We start from the raw sequence: 20,949 nt of genomic DNA, 5'->3' as shown, positions 1-20,949 counted from the left end.
CACCCTCACAGGGAAGAGTTTCTTCCTAATATCTAATCTAAAACTATCATCTTTCAACTTAAAGCCATTACCCCTTGTCCTAGAACTACATGCCATTGTAAAAAGTCCCTCTCCAGCTTCCTGGTAGGCACTGGAAGCTGCTATAGGGTATCCCCAGAGCCTTCTCTTCTCCAGGATGAACAATCTCAACTCTCTCAGCCTGTCTCCATAGGAGAGGTGCTCCAGCAGCTCTTTGTGGCTTTGGGTAAGACCGGAGCATCCCTTCCATGGGCTTAAGGCACGTGGGAAATCACCCCTGAGGTTTGGAAAATGGGAAGATAACAAATGACAGAAGCTCATTCAGACCAAAGGAGAATACAATTATTATAGTCCTTTTTTTTTTCTTCACATGTATCATCAGTATAATTGCAGAAAAGCAGACTCAAGGGTGATTATTGCTTCAAAGGCACAGCACTTCCAAAAGGACCAGCATTTCCCCTTATCTTTAGGGTCCTTATTCATTTCCATCCTCAAATCTCTGCTCCACGGGTCCAAAGTTGATCTTTCTTGCAACATCACCAACAACAACTGGCTCATCTTCACAAGCTGTCCCACCAGGCCTGCATCGTGGCCTTTCCCCTCCGCACCATCCTGTGCTGGAAGCCCATGATAACAGATGCAGGCTCTTTCTTTCCATGCAAGGTGCTGATTGCTTTTGGTTTGGTTTCACAGCGATACCAAATTCCACGTTGGTTCATATTTGTCAATATTTGCATAGCAGAAAATGCCATAATTGCACGAATGGCTCGTGTAGGTATCAAAAACCTCGTGTTAAACCAACGTTTCCCGTGTAATCGTGGTGCCCATATGGCAGAGCTGTCATCTCTATACACTTAGCAAAACAAAAGGCTGGTGGAGTGATGTGTTAATCTGTTCCCATTAACAAGACAGCAAATTCCCCCTTGATCGCACAGCTCAAATTAAGCACATGTAATCTCACGGTGACACTCACAACGGTGTTAATGTAATGCATACATAGAGATAGACAGGAGGAAGTAAGTGTCCTCAGGAGCACAGCATTGATGTCATTTAGGCTCTCTGTATCTTAATACGGGCCATTAACACCAAACTGCTTTAAAGACAAAGCCTTTTGATTGTGTCAGTCTTCTGTGGGCGATGTTACAGGTTTTCCAGCTCGTGGCAGGATGGGGGGGTCCCATCAGATTCCACCATGCAGGCATACTTGATCGGGGGTGGCGGTGGCTTGAAAGATGGGGGTCTGTCCATTCTGCAATGGAAGAGAAAAAAAGCACTGTCACACAAAAGCTGTATAAAAGAGTGCTGCAAAACGTGCACAGGAGGAGGCAGATGGACACTAAGTCGTTATAAGAGCACCTGACATTTCCTTTCACATAGCATGACTTCCCTGTTTCTGTTCTATCACCTCAGCGCACCTCCCGGTATTCATTTGGCTTCCTCAGCTCCCGCCTCCCAATTTTACTTTATTCATGCCTTAAAAGAACAGACCGTGGTCCCGGTGAAGCATTCAAAACCCTTGCAGAGGTTTCTTTGCTCACGCTGCTCTCTGAAGGCATATTTAAAGACTCAACTTTTCTTTGGTCGATTTCTAGGCCAAGTTAAAGAAAGGCCCCATCCCAAACCGGTGCAAAAATTAATCCCATTTTTGCCTTTGATATACAGGGTTTTGCAGCCGTGTTTCAAAAGGGCTTTTTAGGACCGCAAATGATTCATTAACACCGTGATTTTTCAGACATTTTAGCAGTGCTAGTGAGATTAAAAATAATTGGCTCTCAGATACTGCTTTCATCAGTAGATCGCCGAGTGCTTTAGCAGGGAATTAAACTTTGGTAATAATTGCAAACTCAATGCTTCTTTGGCTGGGATTAAGTTTTAGGTAGCCTACTTTCACATATATTATTCACAACTGAAATAGAGTTACCTTAGAAGTACAGTTTCATTAAAACATGTCCTCAAGTAACCATGCAGAATGAGAGAGCAAAAGCAGCTGGCAAGCAGGCTAATAGAAGTGAGGGGCTCTGGGATAAAGAAATTGACTTGTATTCTTCCCTCATGCCCTGAAGCTGCACTGCAGCTCTTTCTTTATAGTTTGTTTTATAGATAGCCCACAGAACAGATGAAAGGGCTGAGAACACTCAACATAAAAAGGACATGGAACTGTTGGAACAATTCCAGAGGAGGCCAAGAGGATGATCAAGGACTGGAGCACCTCCCATATGAAGATAGGCTGAGAAAGTTGGGGCTGTTCAGCCCGGAGAAGAGAAGGCTGAGTGGAGACCTCATAACAGCCTTCCAGTATCTGAAGGGGGCCTATAGGGATGCTGGGGAGGGACTCTTCATTAGGAACTGCAGTGACAGGACAAGGGGTAATGGGTTAAAACTTAAACAGGGGAAGTTTAGATTAGATATAAAGAGGAAATTCTTTCCTGTTAGGGTGCTGAGGCACTGGAATGGGTTACCCAGGGAGGTTGTGAATGCTCCATCCCTGGCAGTGTTCAAGGCCAGGTTGGACAAAGCCTTGGGTGCCATGGTTTAGTGTGAGGTGTCCCTGCCCATGGCAGGGGGGCTGGAACTGGGTGATCTTAAGGTCCTTTCCGACCCTAACTATTCTGTGATTCTAACACTCCATGTTTCCTACTGCTGTATGGAAAAACATGGCAGTAGCATCCATGTACTTAAAGGCCTTGTGCAGGATGGATAATGTCAAGGGAAAACGTGTCAATCCAAACAGCTGGGTTAGGGTTTATGCTGTTTTCTGTGCCACCACTCACACATCTGCTGTTCCCCCTTCCTTGTACTCACATCTCTTTTTGGTACTGACACCATTTCCTGATGCCCAAAGCTATCAGAAAACTGCAGGAGAGGAGCAGGACTGCTACCACTGTTGGCCAGGGGAAGTGACTGGCTTTTGTGTTCATCACACCACCTGGAAGGGACACAAGAGACAGAGCTAAGCTGAACGTCCTCAGAGAGGAGGCAAATCTGGGCTTGCTGCCTACAGGCACAGTGCTAGTGATGATACAGCCCCAGATCAGCACTGGACTGCCAGGTTCCCAGGCTGGTGATCCCAAACTCTGAGCATTGTAGCCCTGATTTATGGAATTAACCCACTTTTGTTCTGACTGGGTTTGCGGGCTGATGTCAGCCACCCATCCATTCACATGATGGGGTTGGTCAGGCACAGGCTGGCCAGTGTTTCGTCTGAAAATCAGTGCTTTTGTCTGTTTCTATGTGAGCTTCTTCAAGGGGAAGCACACTGACACCAAGCCCTGCTGAAAGGTCTGGCTAAAGGCACGGCCACTTATTGGTGCGGGGTTTTGTTGATGGCACAGCAACCCTGACTCTCCCTTACTCCATCTTCTGCTTCTAGTGCTGGCATCCCCCCACTGCTGCACAGTCACCTTTGAAGGGTGCTGGTACCTGAAAGAGGTACCCTCAGGGTCCCAGCCGTAGGGACAGAGGAGAGGAGCATGGACCACATTCAGCTGGCACCAAGGGTGCAGCAGTGGGCTGGTTGCCAGAGAGGCCTAAAGCACGAGAGTCACTGGGTGATGCCACCTCATTGTCACCTCCCGTTGTGCTGGCATCACGACCATTTGCAATGCTGGTCATGCTGGGATGCCACTCAGCCTGGGTCTTAGCCACAGTGGTAGCCAGCAGTGTGGCTGGACACCAAGTCCACCACACTGCACAAGCCATTAGTGGTCCCTGGGGCATAGGGAGTGTGACTGGCCAAATTTTGCTGCTGGAAGAAACCATGTACTGAGGCATCATTTGCGGATGCAGGAAGAAGGCAGGAATGCCAAAAGCCTGCAAGGACCCACGGTGTGGGGACAGAGCAGCTGTGACTCCTCTTTTCACCTCTTCTCCCTTTCTTGAGCTCCCCTGGTCAACTGTACATGATGCTTCAGATCCCATGCTCCTCTGCTTTTCTGACTTACTGCAACGGCATGCCGAAAGAAGAGGCTTTGTAAGATAATGTCTCACCAGTAGTATTGAGCAGACTGCTGGCAGTAAAGAAATCTTCCCCTCTGGTAACTGAAATTGGCTGGTCGGTGATGCTGGACAGGTTACCTAGAAAGATATGAGCACAGAACACTTTAAGTAACTCATTTGGTGTTTTTTGTGGTTTGCTTTTTTTATGTTTAAATGAAGGTTATGTTTCGAAGCCACTGTTATTCACCCTGGTGAAGCTGGAAATCAAACTCCAGAATCAGGGTGTCAAAATCCTCTTGTCAAGAGTCCTATATTTTTGGCCTACAACCCTGTGTTAAATAAAAAACGTGCTTTTATCCAATTAAATAATATTAAAAGAAAGAAAGGGAAGGAGGAGAGAGAAGAGAAGAGGAGAGAAGGAGAGAGGGAAAGAGAAAGAGAGAAAGAGAGGAAGGAGGGAAGGGAGGAAGGGAGAGAGAAAGGGAGAAAAAGAGAGAGAGAGAGAGAAAAAGAGAGAGAGGAAGAGAGGAAAGGAAAGGAAAGGAAAGGAAAGGAAAGGAAAGGAAAGGAAAGGAAAGGAAAGGAAAGGAAAGGAAAGGAAAGGAAAGGAAAGGAAAGGAAAGGAAAGGAAAGGAAAGGAAAGGAAAGGAAAGGAAAGGAAAGGAAAGGAAAGGAAAGGAAAGGAAAGGAAAGGAAAGGAAAGGAAAGGAAAGGAAAGGAAAGGAAAGGAAAGGAAGGAGAAAGAAGGAAAGAAGGAAAGAGAAAGAAAGAAGGAAAGAGAAAGAAAGAAAGAGAAAGAAAGAAAATGAGAAAACACCCATTAAGATGTTCCAGCAACACAGCATTGAGCTGCGCAGCAGTCTGGGCGAACGATAAGCTTTTTACCTCTTTGATGGTAATGAAGAGCTAAAGATATTAAGTGGCTTAGTAGCAACACAAAGAGTATGCCTCTGCCATGACTGAGTGAAACCTCAGTCTCCTCTGTCAAGTGCTGTGTCTGAACCACAACAATAATCTCCCATCTGTTTGTAGACAGATACTTAGCTGTCCTTAATACAGCTAAGCTACCTACGTTTGAGATCAGTTCTGCCTAAGGATACATTCCTGTTTTTTCTAGCCACCTCCGTGTTTGCATCTTCCAAAATAATAGCTAAAATATGCGATTAGACAATGGCACAGCATTTCCAGAGCTGCCATGGCACTTACGATACGCCAGGATTGTGTTCTTGGAGGAGCGCGTGGCATTCCTGAGGCTTTGAGGGGATTCGGTGGAGGAATCATTCAAATCTGTGCAAAAAGATATAATGCCTTTCAATTACCATACAAGCCTGTACGTGATTGCTTCACTGGGCTCAACTGTGGCTGTTTTATACCCTTCGCTTTTGTCTGATGCAAACAACAAATGAAATAACAAAGATACCTGAAAGGCTGGAGTGTAATTGCTGATTTATAAATCCGAGAAAAATAAATCCACCATTTAAACAATGTAAATGAGTAATCAGAGACAGGAAAATCTCTTCCTTATGAGAGTCTGGTTTTGGTCAAAATTGAGCACTCAAGTATATATATATATGTGTGTATATATATATATATGTGTATATATAGACGGATGGATGGATGGATGGATGGCAGGCTCCATGGAGACCTTATAGCATCCTTCCAGTACCTAAAAAGAACCTACAGAAAAGCTGGAGAGGGACTTCTTGCAAGGATATGGAGTGACAGGACAAAGGGGAATGGCTTTAAACTGAAAGAGGATAGATTTAGATTAGATACTAGGACAAAGTTTTTCACTATGAGGGTGGTGAGAAATTGGCACAGATTGCTCAGAGGAGTTGTGGATGTTTCATCCCTGCAAGTGTTCAAGGCCAGGATGGATGGGGCTTTGAGCAACCTGGTCTAGTGGAAGGTGTTCCTGCCTGTGGCAGGGAGCTTAGAACTAGATGATCTTTGAGGTGTGTTCCAACCCAAACTATTCTATCATGCTATGTACACAGGTATGTATGTGTTAAAAAGCCCTGACAAAAATCAGTCCAATTTTAGGGCATTCTAAAAATTCACTGAGATTTTTGGTCATCAGTTCAGTCCTTCTTTTCTCTTTGCTTATTAGGTGTTTATTTTTATGGGCATAAGCAAGATAGATCTGGCATCCTAAGGTCATATATAAAAAAAAGAGGATATAGACTTAGAGATCCCACAGCACAGCACTCTATATAGCATGCTGATGAGCACTACTTATTATAATTCACATAATGGCTTGTGCTAGAGCCTCTGAGGATTGAACTGATAATAGCAATCCCTGTTGTACGAGCCCAGTGGCCCTGGGAAAGCACAGGGACACATGCTAGTATGCCTCAGCGGGAACACTGGTGCCAGTGTGCTCTGAAATTACCCCCAATTACAGCTGCCAGACTGAGGACCCTTCAAGGCCATGCCTCAGCTGGTAATCAGGTTATGGGGAAGCAATGGTAGGGATGTACCCATGAGTGGTACAGGACTCAGTACCTCCTGTAAATAGCAGCGTAATTCAGCACGCTTTTAGCAAAAATTGCAGCCAACAAGCTGTGCTGGGGTAGGATCGTGAAGCATTAGAAGTTGTCACAAGGTTTCAGTCTAAATGCGTGGTTGGGGGTCGTACACAGGTAAATAAGCACTGGAGTGCTGCCAAAAATACAGTCGGAAAATGGAAAGCGGCTGCTACGCTTGTGCTTCAGCCAAAAGAAGACTGGCAGACAAACACAAAAGTGCATTGACAAGCCCTGCCTGTTCCAAAAGCACAAAACCAACGATGTTAAAGAAGAGAGTAACTTCCATCTTTCTGCTGCTGCGTGGAGATTTTCTAAAGGGAAAAGTGTCCACCCCTGGGGTTTCCTTTATTGATTTATTGATCTTTAACGAGGCTGCCTTTCAATGTTCTATTCGCCAGCCTTTCCTGCCCCACATTATCTCATTATTTCATTGCTGTGTGGTGATTTTATTTAGCTGCTCCTGTAATTTATTTCATCTATAAACTGCCCTCACATTTGCCTAGCAACTCTCTCCCTTTCAATATTGTCAAATTAAATATGTCTCACAAAACCAGGATTCTCAAATGTTTTTGCGTTCCTCTTCTGCTGCCGCAAATCCTTGACAGCTTGGGAGAGTCAAGCCTTTATCTTCTAGCTCAGTGCAACTCCACAGGGGAATTGCTTCTGTGAAGTACTGGAAAGCTGATACAGGCTCCACCACCCGAATCTGACCTCTGCTCAGACACAACTTTTCTGTGTTTAGGAATAGCTTATGCATGGCGATGTGACAACTATCAACTAGCAGCTGAAAATAAGCACCGCAGAGCGGATGTGCTTGGCAAAGGCATCACAAACAGGACTACACAGAGCCAAGTACCTGCTGCTGTGCTTTGAGCAAGATACTCCAGATGACTTTAGATTTGCAACCCAACACTTGCTAAGTTGGTGCCACATTTGAACTTTGCAGCACCCATAACTGGCTTCATAACTCCCCTGGTACGGTCCTATGAAGCAGAGGAAATGCATCATCTACTCACATGCTGTTGTCAATCTCTCATTAAATGCTGTGGAGCTTTTGTTTCTGCTGTAGAAATCAGTGCTCCTGCTGAAAACACACAAGTTTGTAAACGTTGCTGTAGAGGAACTTATTACTTGTCTTTCATTTTTCCCTCTTTCTTCCCTGTTTCCTGAACTAATGAGGTCAGATGGTTGTAACCTACTACTTACTATATTGGTTTCTCTCAATCACCACACAACTGTGTGTCTGTTTTGAAACCCTATCAATCACAAGCTAGAAACTCAAGAGGAGTTTGACGAGATGGATAAATAAACTTTGAGAAAACAGATGGGGCATTTAAGCATATATTTTTGGATTTTAGCTGGGTTTCAGTTGAAACTCAGCAGTTCCAAGTGTGGTGGCTTGTTTCAACCTAAAGCCAGTGCAGTAATGAACAAAGATATGTAAATCAGAATTCAGACAGGGTTTCAGCACCTCCAATGAGACAAAGCTGTTTTCCCAACCAGCAGAGAGAGCTTTTGAAGAAGTCAGTGTGCAGGAACACACGTGCAACACCTGGTGCCAAATGACAATTGATTTGCCTAGGGAAGCTGTGAATGCTCCATCCCTGGCGTTGTTCAAGGCCTGGTTGGACAGAGCCTTGGGTGACATGGTTTAGTGCGAGGTGTCCCTGCCCATGGCAGGGGGGTTGGAACTGGATGATCTTAAGGTCCTTTCCAACCCTAACTATTCTATTATTCTATGACATATTCCATGAATCTCTTTTTGAACTGCTAAGTATTCTAGGGCTTGACTACCTGTTTATCTGATATTCAAACATAAACAGATGGTGGTTAGCAAGTAGACCTCTATTTTTCCCAAGAGGCCTTATTTCACATTTACTAAAAAGAGTCCACCTTTCCTAACATCTGTCTCATTTTTGGAGAAGTATCATTAAGCCATCTGAACAAATCTGAGAAGGTGAAACGCAGCTGTAACCCAGCACTTAAAGCCTGAGCATCTCTAGGCTCACAGATGGAGCTACGATGGAAGCTAAGTGAAGATCGGGCTGAAGTTTTAACAGCCCTAGTTTTGTCTCCATTCCTGCTTCTCCTGCCTATATCTGTGCACTCTTCCTTCTTACCAATTCCCAGCTGCCTCTTGGAAGTTCATTAAAGACTTGCAAAACAACAAGAACTGAAACAACCTCCTTTTTACAATGGCAGACTCGGACTTGGCATCCTGACTCAGCTGCAGCCCAAACAGCCTGCTCAAGAAGCTGATGGTGGCATCAGTGTGGTAACCAGCAGCACGCCAGAGAGGAGAAGCATTAACCCACAGTCAGCACACCACACCTGCCACACGTCAGGGGCATTGGTTAAAAGGCAGTTGTTTCCTGGTCTATTTATAGAAGACAAATAGCTCTGCAGCAGCTCACACTACAACTTTGACCTTGTACCTTCTCAACTAGTGAAGATACATAACAAAGTGAGGAGAATCATCTGTTCATATTGTGTATTTATAGCCTCTGTCATGAAACTGTTTGCAGAAGGGATTTCAGTCTACTTTGACAAGCACTTTGTTGCCAGGCTGGGAAAGCATCTCTGCTTTGGAGATGGGGAAGACAGCATGAAAATCAACAAGCCTTAATTTCAGTGCCTCTGCAATCTGTGTTGCTACCCTGGCATATCTCAATCTAGATCTCTTTATGCCCCAGGGTTTTACAATGAGTAATTCAGCTCCCAGACAGCACTCTGCTAGGGCAGGATAAAGCCTTTTGTTCAGCAGCTTCCTCCAGTATTACCCCACACATTGCCCCTCGCATTGTTCACTCATCCCTGGGTACATACTGCTATAGCGTCATGTAATGTAGGTTACTTTAAGTGGAGGTTGCAGGGTTGCATTATACCGCTTAAGGAGGATGTTTGATGCCTCACGGGCTACTGAAAGTTAGTCTGTTTGAAGAACAAGGCTGCTGCAAATACCAAGGGCCAAATCTGCTCCTGCCAGCTGCTGCCTCAGCGGTGAATCGTTTCTGAGCCGAAGCTTTGATGCTGCTATGGAGGGGAAGATGGACTTTGACAAGGACTTGCCAAGTTGCATCTTCCGCGTGCTGCCATTTCGCACGTGCTGTTTTGCATCCAGACTGGGGACGTGTGCCATGCCTGCTTTCATTCAGGCCATGTGGCAGCGAGCACGCACCTTGCTGTTTGTGGGCGCAGCTCCAATGCCCTTCTAACTGCTGCTTAAAACCACCCATTCCTACAGGGATCAACAGCTGGGCTTCAAAATGGAAAGAGACGTTAAAGGAAAAAGTGCTCCCAGCTTGATGCTGGGATCGGTGGGCATCAACCCTTTATTTCGGGATCAGAAGGCAAGAGGTTTGCAGCTTCACCTGCTCTCAACTCAGGCTGCTGCTGCACTGCTGAGCATGTGCCAGCTGCTCCTGCACATACCTCTCCCTGGGGAAGCGAGGTTAAACCCTTCCAAGTATGTTACCATGCCCTTCATCAGCCTCGGTGTCACCAGCACAGGGAAGAAATCACTGTGTTGGGTCATCTGCTGTTAATATTTTGTATATTGGTGCTTTTCATTCATATTCCTGTGCTCCATTATTTGGGTTGCACTTTTTCTAGCTCTGATGTCACTTTATGCTTCTAAGGTATTTAATTGAAGAGATACATATAGTAAGTATTCAAAAAGTATACATACTCAGTGTCTGTTCAACTTGCTCAAATTAATGTATATATCCTGAATGGAGCATTAGAAAAGATAAAATCACCCAGCATTTTCTCATTTTTGGACTGTGGACTTCCTAGTGTATAATGTACTAAGTAAAAGACTTCAGTAAGCATCCCAAAAATGCAAGGTGGTTATTGTGTTGATGTACCTTTCTCCTGCATTCTTGAAGCAAAAGAGGAAATGTTTTGGCTGAATTGATTACCTTGTGTCATAGAAGCGGGAGGCAACCTTGCTTGACTTCTGAAATCCGGAGAGGCCAAAGATGTCACCGGGTGCTCTAATGACAAACAGATCACATTTAGTCAATAGGGTATTTAAACCACGTTATTAATAAATCATAAACCAACCATGATCAAAAACCTTGCAGTAGCTGTTGGGTAAGCGCAGACGGCAGCAGGAATCCTGCTGATGGAGTTAAGGTTAAATGCTCAAAACAGATCCCACAGATGCAAGGGGCACTCGGAGATGGGTGAGGTTATTAATGCTGACCCTTTCACACGGGCTGGCTGTGTGCATTATTTATTGATGCTTTTATACAGAGGGTTCAGTTTAGCTGCTGTGGGATGGATTAAGCACTTGGTGGTGGTGCTCCCCTGCCTGGCCAGAGCCTTGCCAGAAACGGCCCTGACAACAAGCAGCAGGAGGTCGCCTGCTCTTGTGAGTTTTCCTCTCAGCTGCTGAGGATAGATCCATATAGTTATCCACATGCGTGCTCTGCTAAAGAAATGCTATTTATCTGATACCGTTAATGAATGGGAATAATGCGCTAGTATTGGGTCAAGGAGAAGTGGTGGGTTTAACTTTTCTATCACATGCACCTCTCTGTCATAATAGGACAAATTTATTCATAGCTGTATAGGGGGTTTCATTCCATTCCATAAAAAGGCATAAGAATATTATGGGATACCCAGCATGCCATCTTACATGCTGTCCTGACATGACAGTGTTAGCAGGATTTGTGTCAGATCACTTCTTGGTTAACTTGAGAGCTCACAAGTTCCTGCCCAGCAGCACATAGGTACTGTCACTACCAGAGCACACTGACCTTTCCCTGCCTCTGTGTACCTGACATTTAAAGTGGTCAAGCAGAGATCCTGCATATATTGACTGAGTAATAAAGAAGACTTCTTTTTTAACCCTTACTTGAGGTAGTCATAGCAGCTGATGGAAGAGCTGAATTTCTGAGGTCTGTAGCATATCAAGGCAAACACTTACACAGGGTGAGAAAGGCGTTTATTCTGCTTTCAAGTGGGCGATTCAAAGATTCAAGAGTGAAAATTCATCACACTTCATTATCAAATAATCTTCCAATGTACAACTCAACTGAGTGGTGCAGTGAGAAAGGGAAGTACCTGAACTATGTCTGAAATCCCTATGGAAACAAAGGTTTGGGGGGGAAGAAGTTTTGGAGCCTTTGGGATCTCAGTTGAAAAAGTAGAAGTGAGTTACATGGTTTTATCCCATACAAACAGATGTGCCCTATTAGCATAGATGCTGGAACAACATATGTGACTGCTGGTGGTAGCTGCATAGCTCCATCCATCCATGAGGCACCTCAGAGACTGTAACCATGACAGGGAATTTCAGGGACAGTTTGCACTGGAAAGTGCTCATTGAGTCCTCAAAGAAAATGAGAGGGAGCTAATCCTTGTAATGAAAGGACTGCCAATAGGCTAGCCCAGCACAGCAGAGACACTCTTCTGCCCAAGCAGCATTTATACCCTGAGTGAGAGAAGTCTCACTGTTTATTCCGCAGAAGGGGGGTACAGTACCCCCTGAGAGGGTTAGGAAGAAGGATTAAATCTCCCCAAAGGGCTCCATGAGGGAGGGCATCCATGAAAGCTCATACAGCCCATTAGCAAAACATACCTGGAAAGGCAGCCAGAAGGTACCTCTGCTTGGTCAGGGATGTTGGGAGGGCGCTGGGCGAGGCATGACCCTTAGCAGCATAAGGAGCATCACTCTCCAGCTGCTTCCTTTCACAAGCATTTGTACCTCCTCTAACTGTTCTGAGTGCTGCTCTTCAGTTTGCATTTCCTCTTAGCTTCACCTGCACTAACAGGGGTTTTGTAGTATCTGGCTGACATAGAGACTCAGTACTGAAGATGCAGCACGTCTAAACACCAGGGTAGTGGGGCACCTCGGGGTACATCCAGCTCCCATTATGATTCTGCAGAGTGTGCAATTTGAAGCTGCAAGGGCTGCTTTGAGACATCACCTTGCAGAGGCCAGCAAAGGACAAGGACTCTTTCAGGGACCCCTGTACCAGGGATGTCTTTCTGGTACTCAGCAGGGTATTGGCTGAACTCTTAGGGCCTGCCACAAACTGTGCTCACAGAAGCAAGCTTACACAGAAACCCACCCTTCTTTCCATGCTGTTTATCTGCAGTGTTTCTCTGACACACCTGATGTAACCCACTGCTGAATTCCAGCTGCCTCCTATGCGGAGCAATAGGAGAGGCATCTCCAAAGGGCTTCAGCTGCGGTGTGGAGGGACCGATTTCTCTGCCTGCAATAAGCTGATAATAAGACAAACTTGCAGGGGCAGACCGTGGATTTGCCAAATCTACACAAATTACGAATCATCCCATCAGTTCTTTAATTAGGACAAAATGTTGAGATCTTGGCTGTGTACTTAAGCAGAAGGTAGAACCATTAGTAGGGCTGTTATTTTTAATTACCAGTTCAGGGCTGAAAGAGCTATATTCAAATGCCAGCTGACGCATCAGAAATAACACTAAGTGCCCCTCAAGGCTGGAGTTTAATCGTGCTTGAGCTTAATTATGATAGACGACACCACCAAAATACCTGTTTATTGTATTTGCTCTGGAATCCTAGTTGCAGAGAGGAGTACATTAGTACCCATCCAGGAACAAGTTTGCAAACCCGTTTCTCCAACAGCTGTAGGAATTCATAGACACACCTTTACCACAACTCAGGTTATTTTGTTCTCTAATTTATCCTACCTTCTGAAGCCATGGTGGGGAAAGCTCTGGATGAGGCTTCATTAGGCTTATTGTCTGTGAAGGACAAAAGAAAGGAGAAAAGAAAGATGAAAGCAGCCCTTTAAAGTAGCTTGGCTTTTGTCATAAAGGCTGAAAACTTAGTTTGGGGTTTGTGTCATATTGTGCATTAGGGTGGCACCTTCCTACAACATAGCTGAGAATTAAAGTAATTCTTTCCTTTCTGTCGCATCTAAGTACATTAACATCTTTATACAGAGCGCATCTATCTTAGCGTTGGCATAGCCTGCAGGGACAAATGTAGACTGTTTTAATTGACAGCTCTCCAATTCTAATATCTTTCTACTAAACTGTAAAATGGGTGAAATGAGTCATTTTGGAGAAAAATGATCATTTATCTCCTTTCCCTCCAAAGCTGTATTTCCAGAGAAGTAAGCTCTGGCTTTTGATGCAATCTTTGTGGAAATATATAGCAATGATCATACCCACAAGTGAACACAGCTGAGCTGCGAGCAGTCACCATGCTATGTGATGTACCTATGGGGGCTGCTAAGGGGTCAGCAGTTCAGTTGTGTTATCCGTGCAGCAAGGAGCATACATAGCAAGAAAGAAAAAGGTGTAGCTATGCATTTGCACCTGAAGAGGAGGCATATACAAGAGGGTGCCCTTCCCTGCATCCTCAGAAACGACATAAACCTCTGCACGGCCATGTTTTCCACGCTTCCCTATTCATTTAGCTAATTCTTATGGGACATGTTATAAGGGAGTTTCTCCATTGTCCACAATGGCTCAGCTGGTTTTGGTTCAACTGTTTTCAGGTGTCACTGGAGATGTACAACATAGCCCTGACCGAAGGATTGATACTCCAGAGAGCTACATTGCACACAGGCAGATTTGCTGCTACGAGTGCTCAGTGAGAAACACATGATTATAACATCTCACTAGTGCCATGTGGTTAAGCGAGTGTATTTTGGGGTATGGGAAGTGCAGTAAGATACAAATAGCAAGCATCTTATGTTTGTGCAGGAGTTTCTTAGCTCATTAAAAGGCTTGAGCTACAAACCACTGTCGGAAAGTTCAAGCTGTGTGATGAACTTGCACAATGAAGCTTCCAGAGTCTTGGCATTTCTCTGTATTTTAAATAACAGAGAACACATATGCTTGGTGCTCTTATCATTTGACATTTCAGATGTGTCCTATCTGGGAAAAACCTACCGAAGGAAACAAATATTTCTTTTGATGAAATATTCCATGTTCCATTCCCAAGGAAGGAAAACAGACATGCACACAAGAACGTCTTAGATGTCTGGTGGGTCCCTTGAAACACCAGCGTTGATCTCAGCTGATAGAAACCTTCACTGTCTTGCGAGTCTTCTTGTTCAACAGAGATTCCTTGGGGAAAGAGAAAAAGAAAAGGAAAAGCTGCAAAAGCCTCTCATTACACTCCAAACGATAGATCAGAGCCATGCAAAATACTGGTACTGAAAAGCAAGCTCATATGGCTGCAGGTGTGTTTGCTGAGACGCTGTCAAAGACTTGGCAAGAACGGTGCGGTTATGCCAAGCCATCATTCCAATGACTGCCAATTCCAGGGGGATGTGGCCACAGCTGTTCCCTTTGAGGAGGCCTGATACTCTTCCCTTAACCCAGATGGACACCTACGGGTTCCACATGGCAGGAGCCAATGAGCACCTATTGCTTTTCATGGGAATCTCTTCTACAGCTGCCCCATTATCCTACTGACAGGTTGCATTACCTCCAGGCTGCTCCGTCAAGCTCTCTCTGTCCACGTACCACACAAGGCTTGGCTTGGGAAATACCTTCCTCATGATGCAGGTCACGTTAGGCTATGGGGCAGTAAAAGCCAGTCGTTAATCTCAGCCACTTCTCACCTGGCTGCCAGCTTCCAAACTCCCTTACAGACAGAGCTGATTTACCCCTCATCCCACTCGCTTCCTCTTTATTGTTCTGCTTCTCTCCCTCATACCCCCTATTTTTCTGGTTGCAGACACCACTGAATGAGAGCCAGGGACAACCTCATCATGCTGGGCCAAGTGCAGGGTGGTGGGACCTCCAACACCCTCCAGTCCTGTGCTGTGGCTGGAGAGATGTAGGATAACCCCAAACCCTCCTGTTCCTCTCCCAGCATCTCAGTGGCAAACACCCACATGGAGAAACACAGGAATCAGCAGTGGGCTCAGACACCTCCTGGTTGCCATGTAAATCCTTCCTGCGTTAGATAGAGACAAATCCCATGGAAAAAGACTGCCTAGCACAATGATGTGTTGAATGTAGAAAATTGGATACCTTTTTAGAGAGCATGATCTGTAAGAGGTTTCCAGAAGTCACAAGGATTTGCTTGCTTTGCATGCAGTAGTCCTGTCGGTATGCTAACTGCTCCAAAAATCTGTTTTTGTGCTCAGTGTAATTTCTCATCAAGAAATAGATGGGAAGGACCTCTAAATCAAGGCTGGATGAAGGGCTGGGTACTAGCAGGGTAGGAGGTCTCATCCTCATGCTGCCTGGATGCTCCTGATTACATTTACTTAGCGCATTATGGCACTAAGAGAAATTGCCTTGTGCATTTAAACAATAATTAAAAAGCAGAGTATAAAGCATGTGCTACCCATGTAGCACAAAGCCCTCTTGCTCCCGCTTTCAAAGAAAGAGGCTAACACCTTTAGTTCAAAGCAAACTTGATGCATTACAGCCAGCAGAAGTCAATCATTCAGTAGGAAGACTGAAACTGCCTGGCTGAAACTCTTTCCTAGCCATAGTAAATAACCTCTGAATGTGTAATGCAATTGCTTTCCCCTCTTATTTTCATTATTCCCTTATTTTTCAGGCACTTTGCATTAATAATATCTTTATAAATGCTGCCTATAAGAAATACAAGTCTGACATCCACAATAGACTTAAGCCCTGCAAGAAAGGATGGAAAAGAGAAGGAAAGAAGTCAGTGTGTGTTTGGAGGTGAAGAATAGATAGAGGGTCTTGGGAGAGTTTCTATTGCCTGGTCCCATGACAGCAGCACCGCTTGCTTGCTCTACAGGACAGCGTAGACAAAAGGCTGCAACATCCAACACTACATCTGGAAATAGGTCACCAGGGAGTTTTTGCATAACCAGCTGCCTCATGGCTTGTCTGAAGCAGGTGGGTATGGCTGATAAAAGGTTCTGCCTACCCACAAGCATTTTCCAAGGGAAACCTTCCAAATTAACTTGGATGCTCACAGATCAAAAGCTGTAACCTGGATGGATGTGACAGGAAGCAAAGTGCCATACCTGGTAGCCAGAGTGGCTTGCTATTCAATCATATGGGCCACAAATATGTTTTATGCCATGTACAGCCAGTGTGGTGCAGCAGACCTTCAGCATTTGTCATTACCAAGCATGTGGTAAAACAGAGACCCCAAACCACATGTGTAACTGTTTAGCTCTAAATAGGGGCCCTCAGATCCAGTCATTCCATTGGCATCTGCTTGCTTCAGCTGTGTTGTGCTTGCTCCAGCTGTGCTCTGCTTGCTCCAGCTGTGTTCTGCTTGCAACACAAACATGAGCATCGCCTTTATTTAAACACAAGCATCACTCCCACAACAACTGCTCCTCCCTGCCCCTGTGGGGTTGTGTGCAGATGGGGGCTGCCACTGCATGGCCCCTTGGAGCAGCATCCCAGGTAGTGGGTGACCTTCTTCAGAGAGGGATTTAAAGCAGTGTGGAGAGGGCAGCTCGAGGCTGCCAGGTGGTTGCTGGCAGATGGGAAGGGAAAAGAAGCATCACAGCCTCCTGCAATATCATCAGCTCCTCTTGATTCTGTCCGGGAGCCTTCACATAAGTAACACAAACCCAGATTTTGCCCACATACTGGGGCCCTTAGCTAGCTCCAGTTTGTCCTCACTGAAGCACAGGGATGGGAATCGTTCAGAAGAAAGGGCATGGATGGCTGATATTAACTCATTGACTCGCTCATCACCCCGTGAGCTTGGTCTGTTTGGAGGTCCCTGACTCAGCTTAGCTTGTCTGGCCCTGCCGAGGTGGCACAGTGGTGGTCACAAGCATTATTATTCACTCACCTTCTCTGAAGTGCCAGCAGCACCCTCCTGCAGGCCAACAGAGATCTCAGGGTAGGCTGGAAAGCAAACAAAATTGCATTAATTAAGTGGATAACATGGGTCACAGTAACAGCTTCTAATAAGGCTTAACAGCCTTGTTTCATGAAAAGAGTGGAAATTAAAGCCTACATCCACCCACACATCTAGCAAGATAAAAGCCTGCACAGCTCCGATTTGAGGTTGAGGAAGTGGTTTACAAGCACGTATCAGTAGCTGCTACCGCAAGATCTATCACGTATTTCCCTGCCTACCTAAACCACTCTTGGGTGCCTTTGCTGGAGAAACGAGCTGGAACCATCCTGCACCCTTCATAGGCCTGCTGAAGTAAAACACTTCCCAGTTGTTGGTTGCTCTGGGTGTTTGCCAAAGTCACCTATGAAGGCTTTATCCATCGCCAAAAAGACTGATTTGTATAGCAATGGCTATCCCCATGCAGTTGCCTGGGAAGATGTGTGGCAGTGTCAGACTACAGATGCTTCCTGCCTTGCTGGGAAGCCCAGAGCTCACCTTCACATCACAGCACTGGGTTTCTGATGGCCACCACATGCACTGCAGATGGAAAAAGGGTTTCCTTTTGCTTTCACAGCATTTTGGTTCTAGGCACAGCTGACTATCTAGATAAAAGTCATCAGGTATGGTAAGACTCTCTAAACTGGTATTAGGCATTGGGATTGCTGGTGTGCAGTGCTATTAACTGACTTGTTAAGTAAGGACTGTTGAAACTGTGCTAATATACAGTAAATCTCAAAAGTCTTGGATAAAGACTTGCATAAAGGTTGGAAAGAGCCTTGGGTGCCATGGTTTAGTGTGAGGTGTCCCTGCCCATGGCAGGGGGCTTGGAACTGGACAATCTTAAGGTCCTCTCCAACCCTAACTATTATATGATTCTAAATTACACTTCTGGCCCCTTCTGAGCCTTAAAACTGTACTGGAAACAAGTGCAGCCCCTTAGGAGAGCCAGGCTAAACCTCACTTTAATCTTTACCATTCAGATACTTTTTTCCCCTTTTTTTACTAACCCTGAAATTACCTTTATTTCCCCCCCTCCCCTTCTGGTTTGTTTCTGTTTGGTTTTGGTTTATTTTGGTGGTTTCTTCCTCTCAGAAAATGAATGCCTTAAGATTATATCCTTGTTTCTGCCTTGCCAAAACTGTAGAGATGGTAGCGGGGCCGGTGAAAGACAACCATACTTTTTCAGCTGCAAGAAAAGATCTGATACACCAGATCTTGTAATCTCATCTAAAAGTTGGCTGGGAGACTAAATAGAACCCAGTCTAGTGCCTACTCTTCCTTTTGGTTTTTTGATGATGACAACAGACACCGCTGAATAAGAGAATACTGGGTTAGAAGGGACCTCAAGGATCATCTGGTCCAACCTTTTTAGGCAAAACATGACCTTTACTAGATGCCCCAGCACCCTGTCCAGCTGAATCTTAAAAGCATCCAACCACTGGGTACTCCACCACTTCCCTGCGGAGATTATTCCAATGGTTCATTGTTCTCACTGTGACAAATTTGCCTCTTGTGTTGAGGCAGAATCTCCTGAGGATTAACTTGTGCCCATTGCCCCTTGTCTTTTCCATAGGACTCCTTGTAAAAAGGGGGTCCCCAACGTTGTTGTAGTCACCATCTGAATACCAGAATATGGTGATAAGGTTTCCCTGGAGCCTTCTTTCCTCTAGGCTGAACAAACCCAGTTCTCTCAGCCTTTTTCTCACATACCAGGCTTTCCTGTCCTCTGATCATCTTTGTGCCCTTCTCTGGACCCTCTCCAGCCTGTCCACATTGGTTTTGTATAGCCAGGACCAAAACTGAACACAGTATTCCAGGTATTGCCTGACAAGCTCTGAGTAGAGTGCAATGCTTCTCCATATCTGCACAGGATGCTGCCCTCTGCTTGCTTTGAAGACATTTGCCAGGTAACTGTTCTGGCAGGCAGCTCTCAAGCACAGCTCCGAATGGTCTAATAGATCTTTTCCATTTAACAACTCAGCCCCTGTTAATAGTTTGACGTTCATTTGTCTTGCTGGGATATTTACCAACATTTCGGGTCTAGCAGAAATTCAATATTCAGCGCAGCATTTTCTGCTGCTGAGCTCTTACAAAAGGAGAAATCAATATTTGGCAAATTTAGACGTGAAAAGAGCATACATTTTCTCAGAAACTTGTATTTAAAAGGATTCTGTTAGAGAAAAGAAGTATTTTAAAGAATTCCAGCCCAGAAGTGCCCTCTTAAAAAAAGCTTTCTTGATTGAATGTCTGTTTTCACTCAACCTACCAAGCCTCTCAAGTTCATTGAGACTTGTTCATGCTTTCCCCATCCTCTACTGCCCAGCTCTCAGACATACTCAGGCCATCTCAAGCACCTGTGGGGAAGCATTGCTTCCACTCCTCAGACTTGGGCTGTGTTTAGCCCTGCAGCTTTTATCAGAGGGATCCTGCACAAGGAGCTTCCCCAGGTGACAGACCTTCCCTCTGCTCCTGCTGCCTATCGCAGCACCACGGTGCACTACCTGCCTGCCCTCCCTGCTCTGCTTTCGTGCCACCCAGCCCATGTGGTTCAATTGCACGAGTGTTTGGGTGATGGGATTGTTGGCTTGCTAAGATGGGAGAGCTTCCCCAGGTGTCAGTTTGCCTTTGTTCTCTAGCTACATCATTACTAATGGCCAGGATGAGAGATGTAACCAATATAACGTGCTGTTGACATTGTATATGCTTACTATTGTGCTTACCATCCTGCCTTGGCTATTTGAGCCTTTATATAACCTTGCTCTTGGGATGCCTGTGAGAGAGGCTGACTGCACAGCACCCCAGTCCAAAGCCAGCCAGCCCATACTGGGAGCATCACAGGCTATTCACCACCAAGGGCCACAGTTGCTTTCTCATGTTTGCCTCTCTCTGCTGTTGTGCTGTTGTACTGATATACTGATCTGAGTGCATGCACAGACAACCATACGTGACACAGTAATTCAGAGAATAAGCCAAATAAAGCAACCTCTTAGAGCAGAAGATACCAACATAACAGCAAATCAAGGCAAAAACATCTGTAGGGATGAAGGGGAAGGAGAGCTCAAGTATGTTAGCATACCTGAACAATCACCCAGGTAACACTGTGCCTAGTTGACAAATGCTGACTTGCAAAAGTAAAACCCATCTCTGAATCATACAAATGCAAGAGGAAATTTCAGATCATTAACTTCTACTTTTACTTCTCTTGCATCAGTGACCAACAGCTCCCAGACACAGGCTTTACTGGGTGTTTTTTCTCTTGCTGCTCCCTGTTGACTGTTGACAGACCCACTGTTTAACACCCATTCAGTTTTGGGGCATTGGAAATATGTTTTCCAGATTGCTCAAAACAGCAGAACATATTTTCTTTTTCAATGGGTAGCATTTTTCTGATTCAGTTGTACCTCAGCAATTGTAAAGTAGTTCCTAAGACACTAGAAAGGGATTAGAGCAAGGAACTAAAGATGGGGAAGTCTTCCATCATGAAATACCAGCTCACACTTTCGTGCTACATGGGCCCACAGGCGGGACTTCACTTTCAGAACCAGAGCCTTTGGCAGCAGTTGAACACCAAATGCCTTCAGGGATGCTGCACTGCAATAACAGTAGTTCCAAAACACTTTACCTGCTTGTTGAATGTTGGCCATGGTTTCCTAACACAGGCAG

The 20,949-nt window shown here is 45.2% G+C and overlaps 1 protein-coding gene across 1 annotated transcript in view; it reads right to left on the bottom strand.

The window, feature by feature from the left end:
• Positions 1-1,108: 1,108 nt before the first annotated feature.
• The window catches only part of CD96 (CD96 molecule), a 33,410-nt gene continuing 13,569 nt past the window's right edge, over positions 1,109-20,949 (bottom strand). The window contains 11 exon segments of the mRNA XM_061350612.1: positions 1,109-1,267; positions 2,821-2,944; positions 4,006-4,092; positions 5,161-5,241; positions 7,499-7,534; positions 7,537-7,566; positions 10,403-10,477; positions 13,167-13,220; positions 14,379-14,555; positions 14,920-15,010; positions 17,236-17,291. Coding sequence (XP_061206596.1) covers positions 1,159-1,267; positions 2,821-2,944; positions 4,006-4,092; positions 5,161-5,241; positions 7,499-7,534; positions 7,537-7,566; positions 10,403-10,477; positions 13,167-13,220; positions 14,379-14,555; positions 14,920-15,010; positions 17,236-17,291 — 920 coding nt within the window. The 3' untranslated portion in view covers positions 1,109-1,158.

Source organism: Neopsephotus bourkii, unplaced genomic scaffold (genome assembly GCF_033783945.1).
Source record: "Neopsephotus bourkii isolate Nb327-2 ecotype Australia unplaced genomic scaffold, CSIRO-AGI_Nbou_v1 NB_532, whole genome shotgun sequence".
NCBI classification, from domain to species: Eukaryota; Metazoa; Chordata; class Aves; order Psittaciformes; family Psittacidae; genus Neopsephotus; species Neopsephotus bourkii.
The sequence above is the reverse complement of the archived record's forward strand: the minus strand, read 5'-3'. Positions and strand labels throughout refer to the sequence as shown.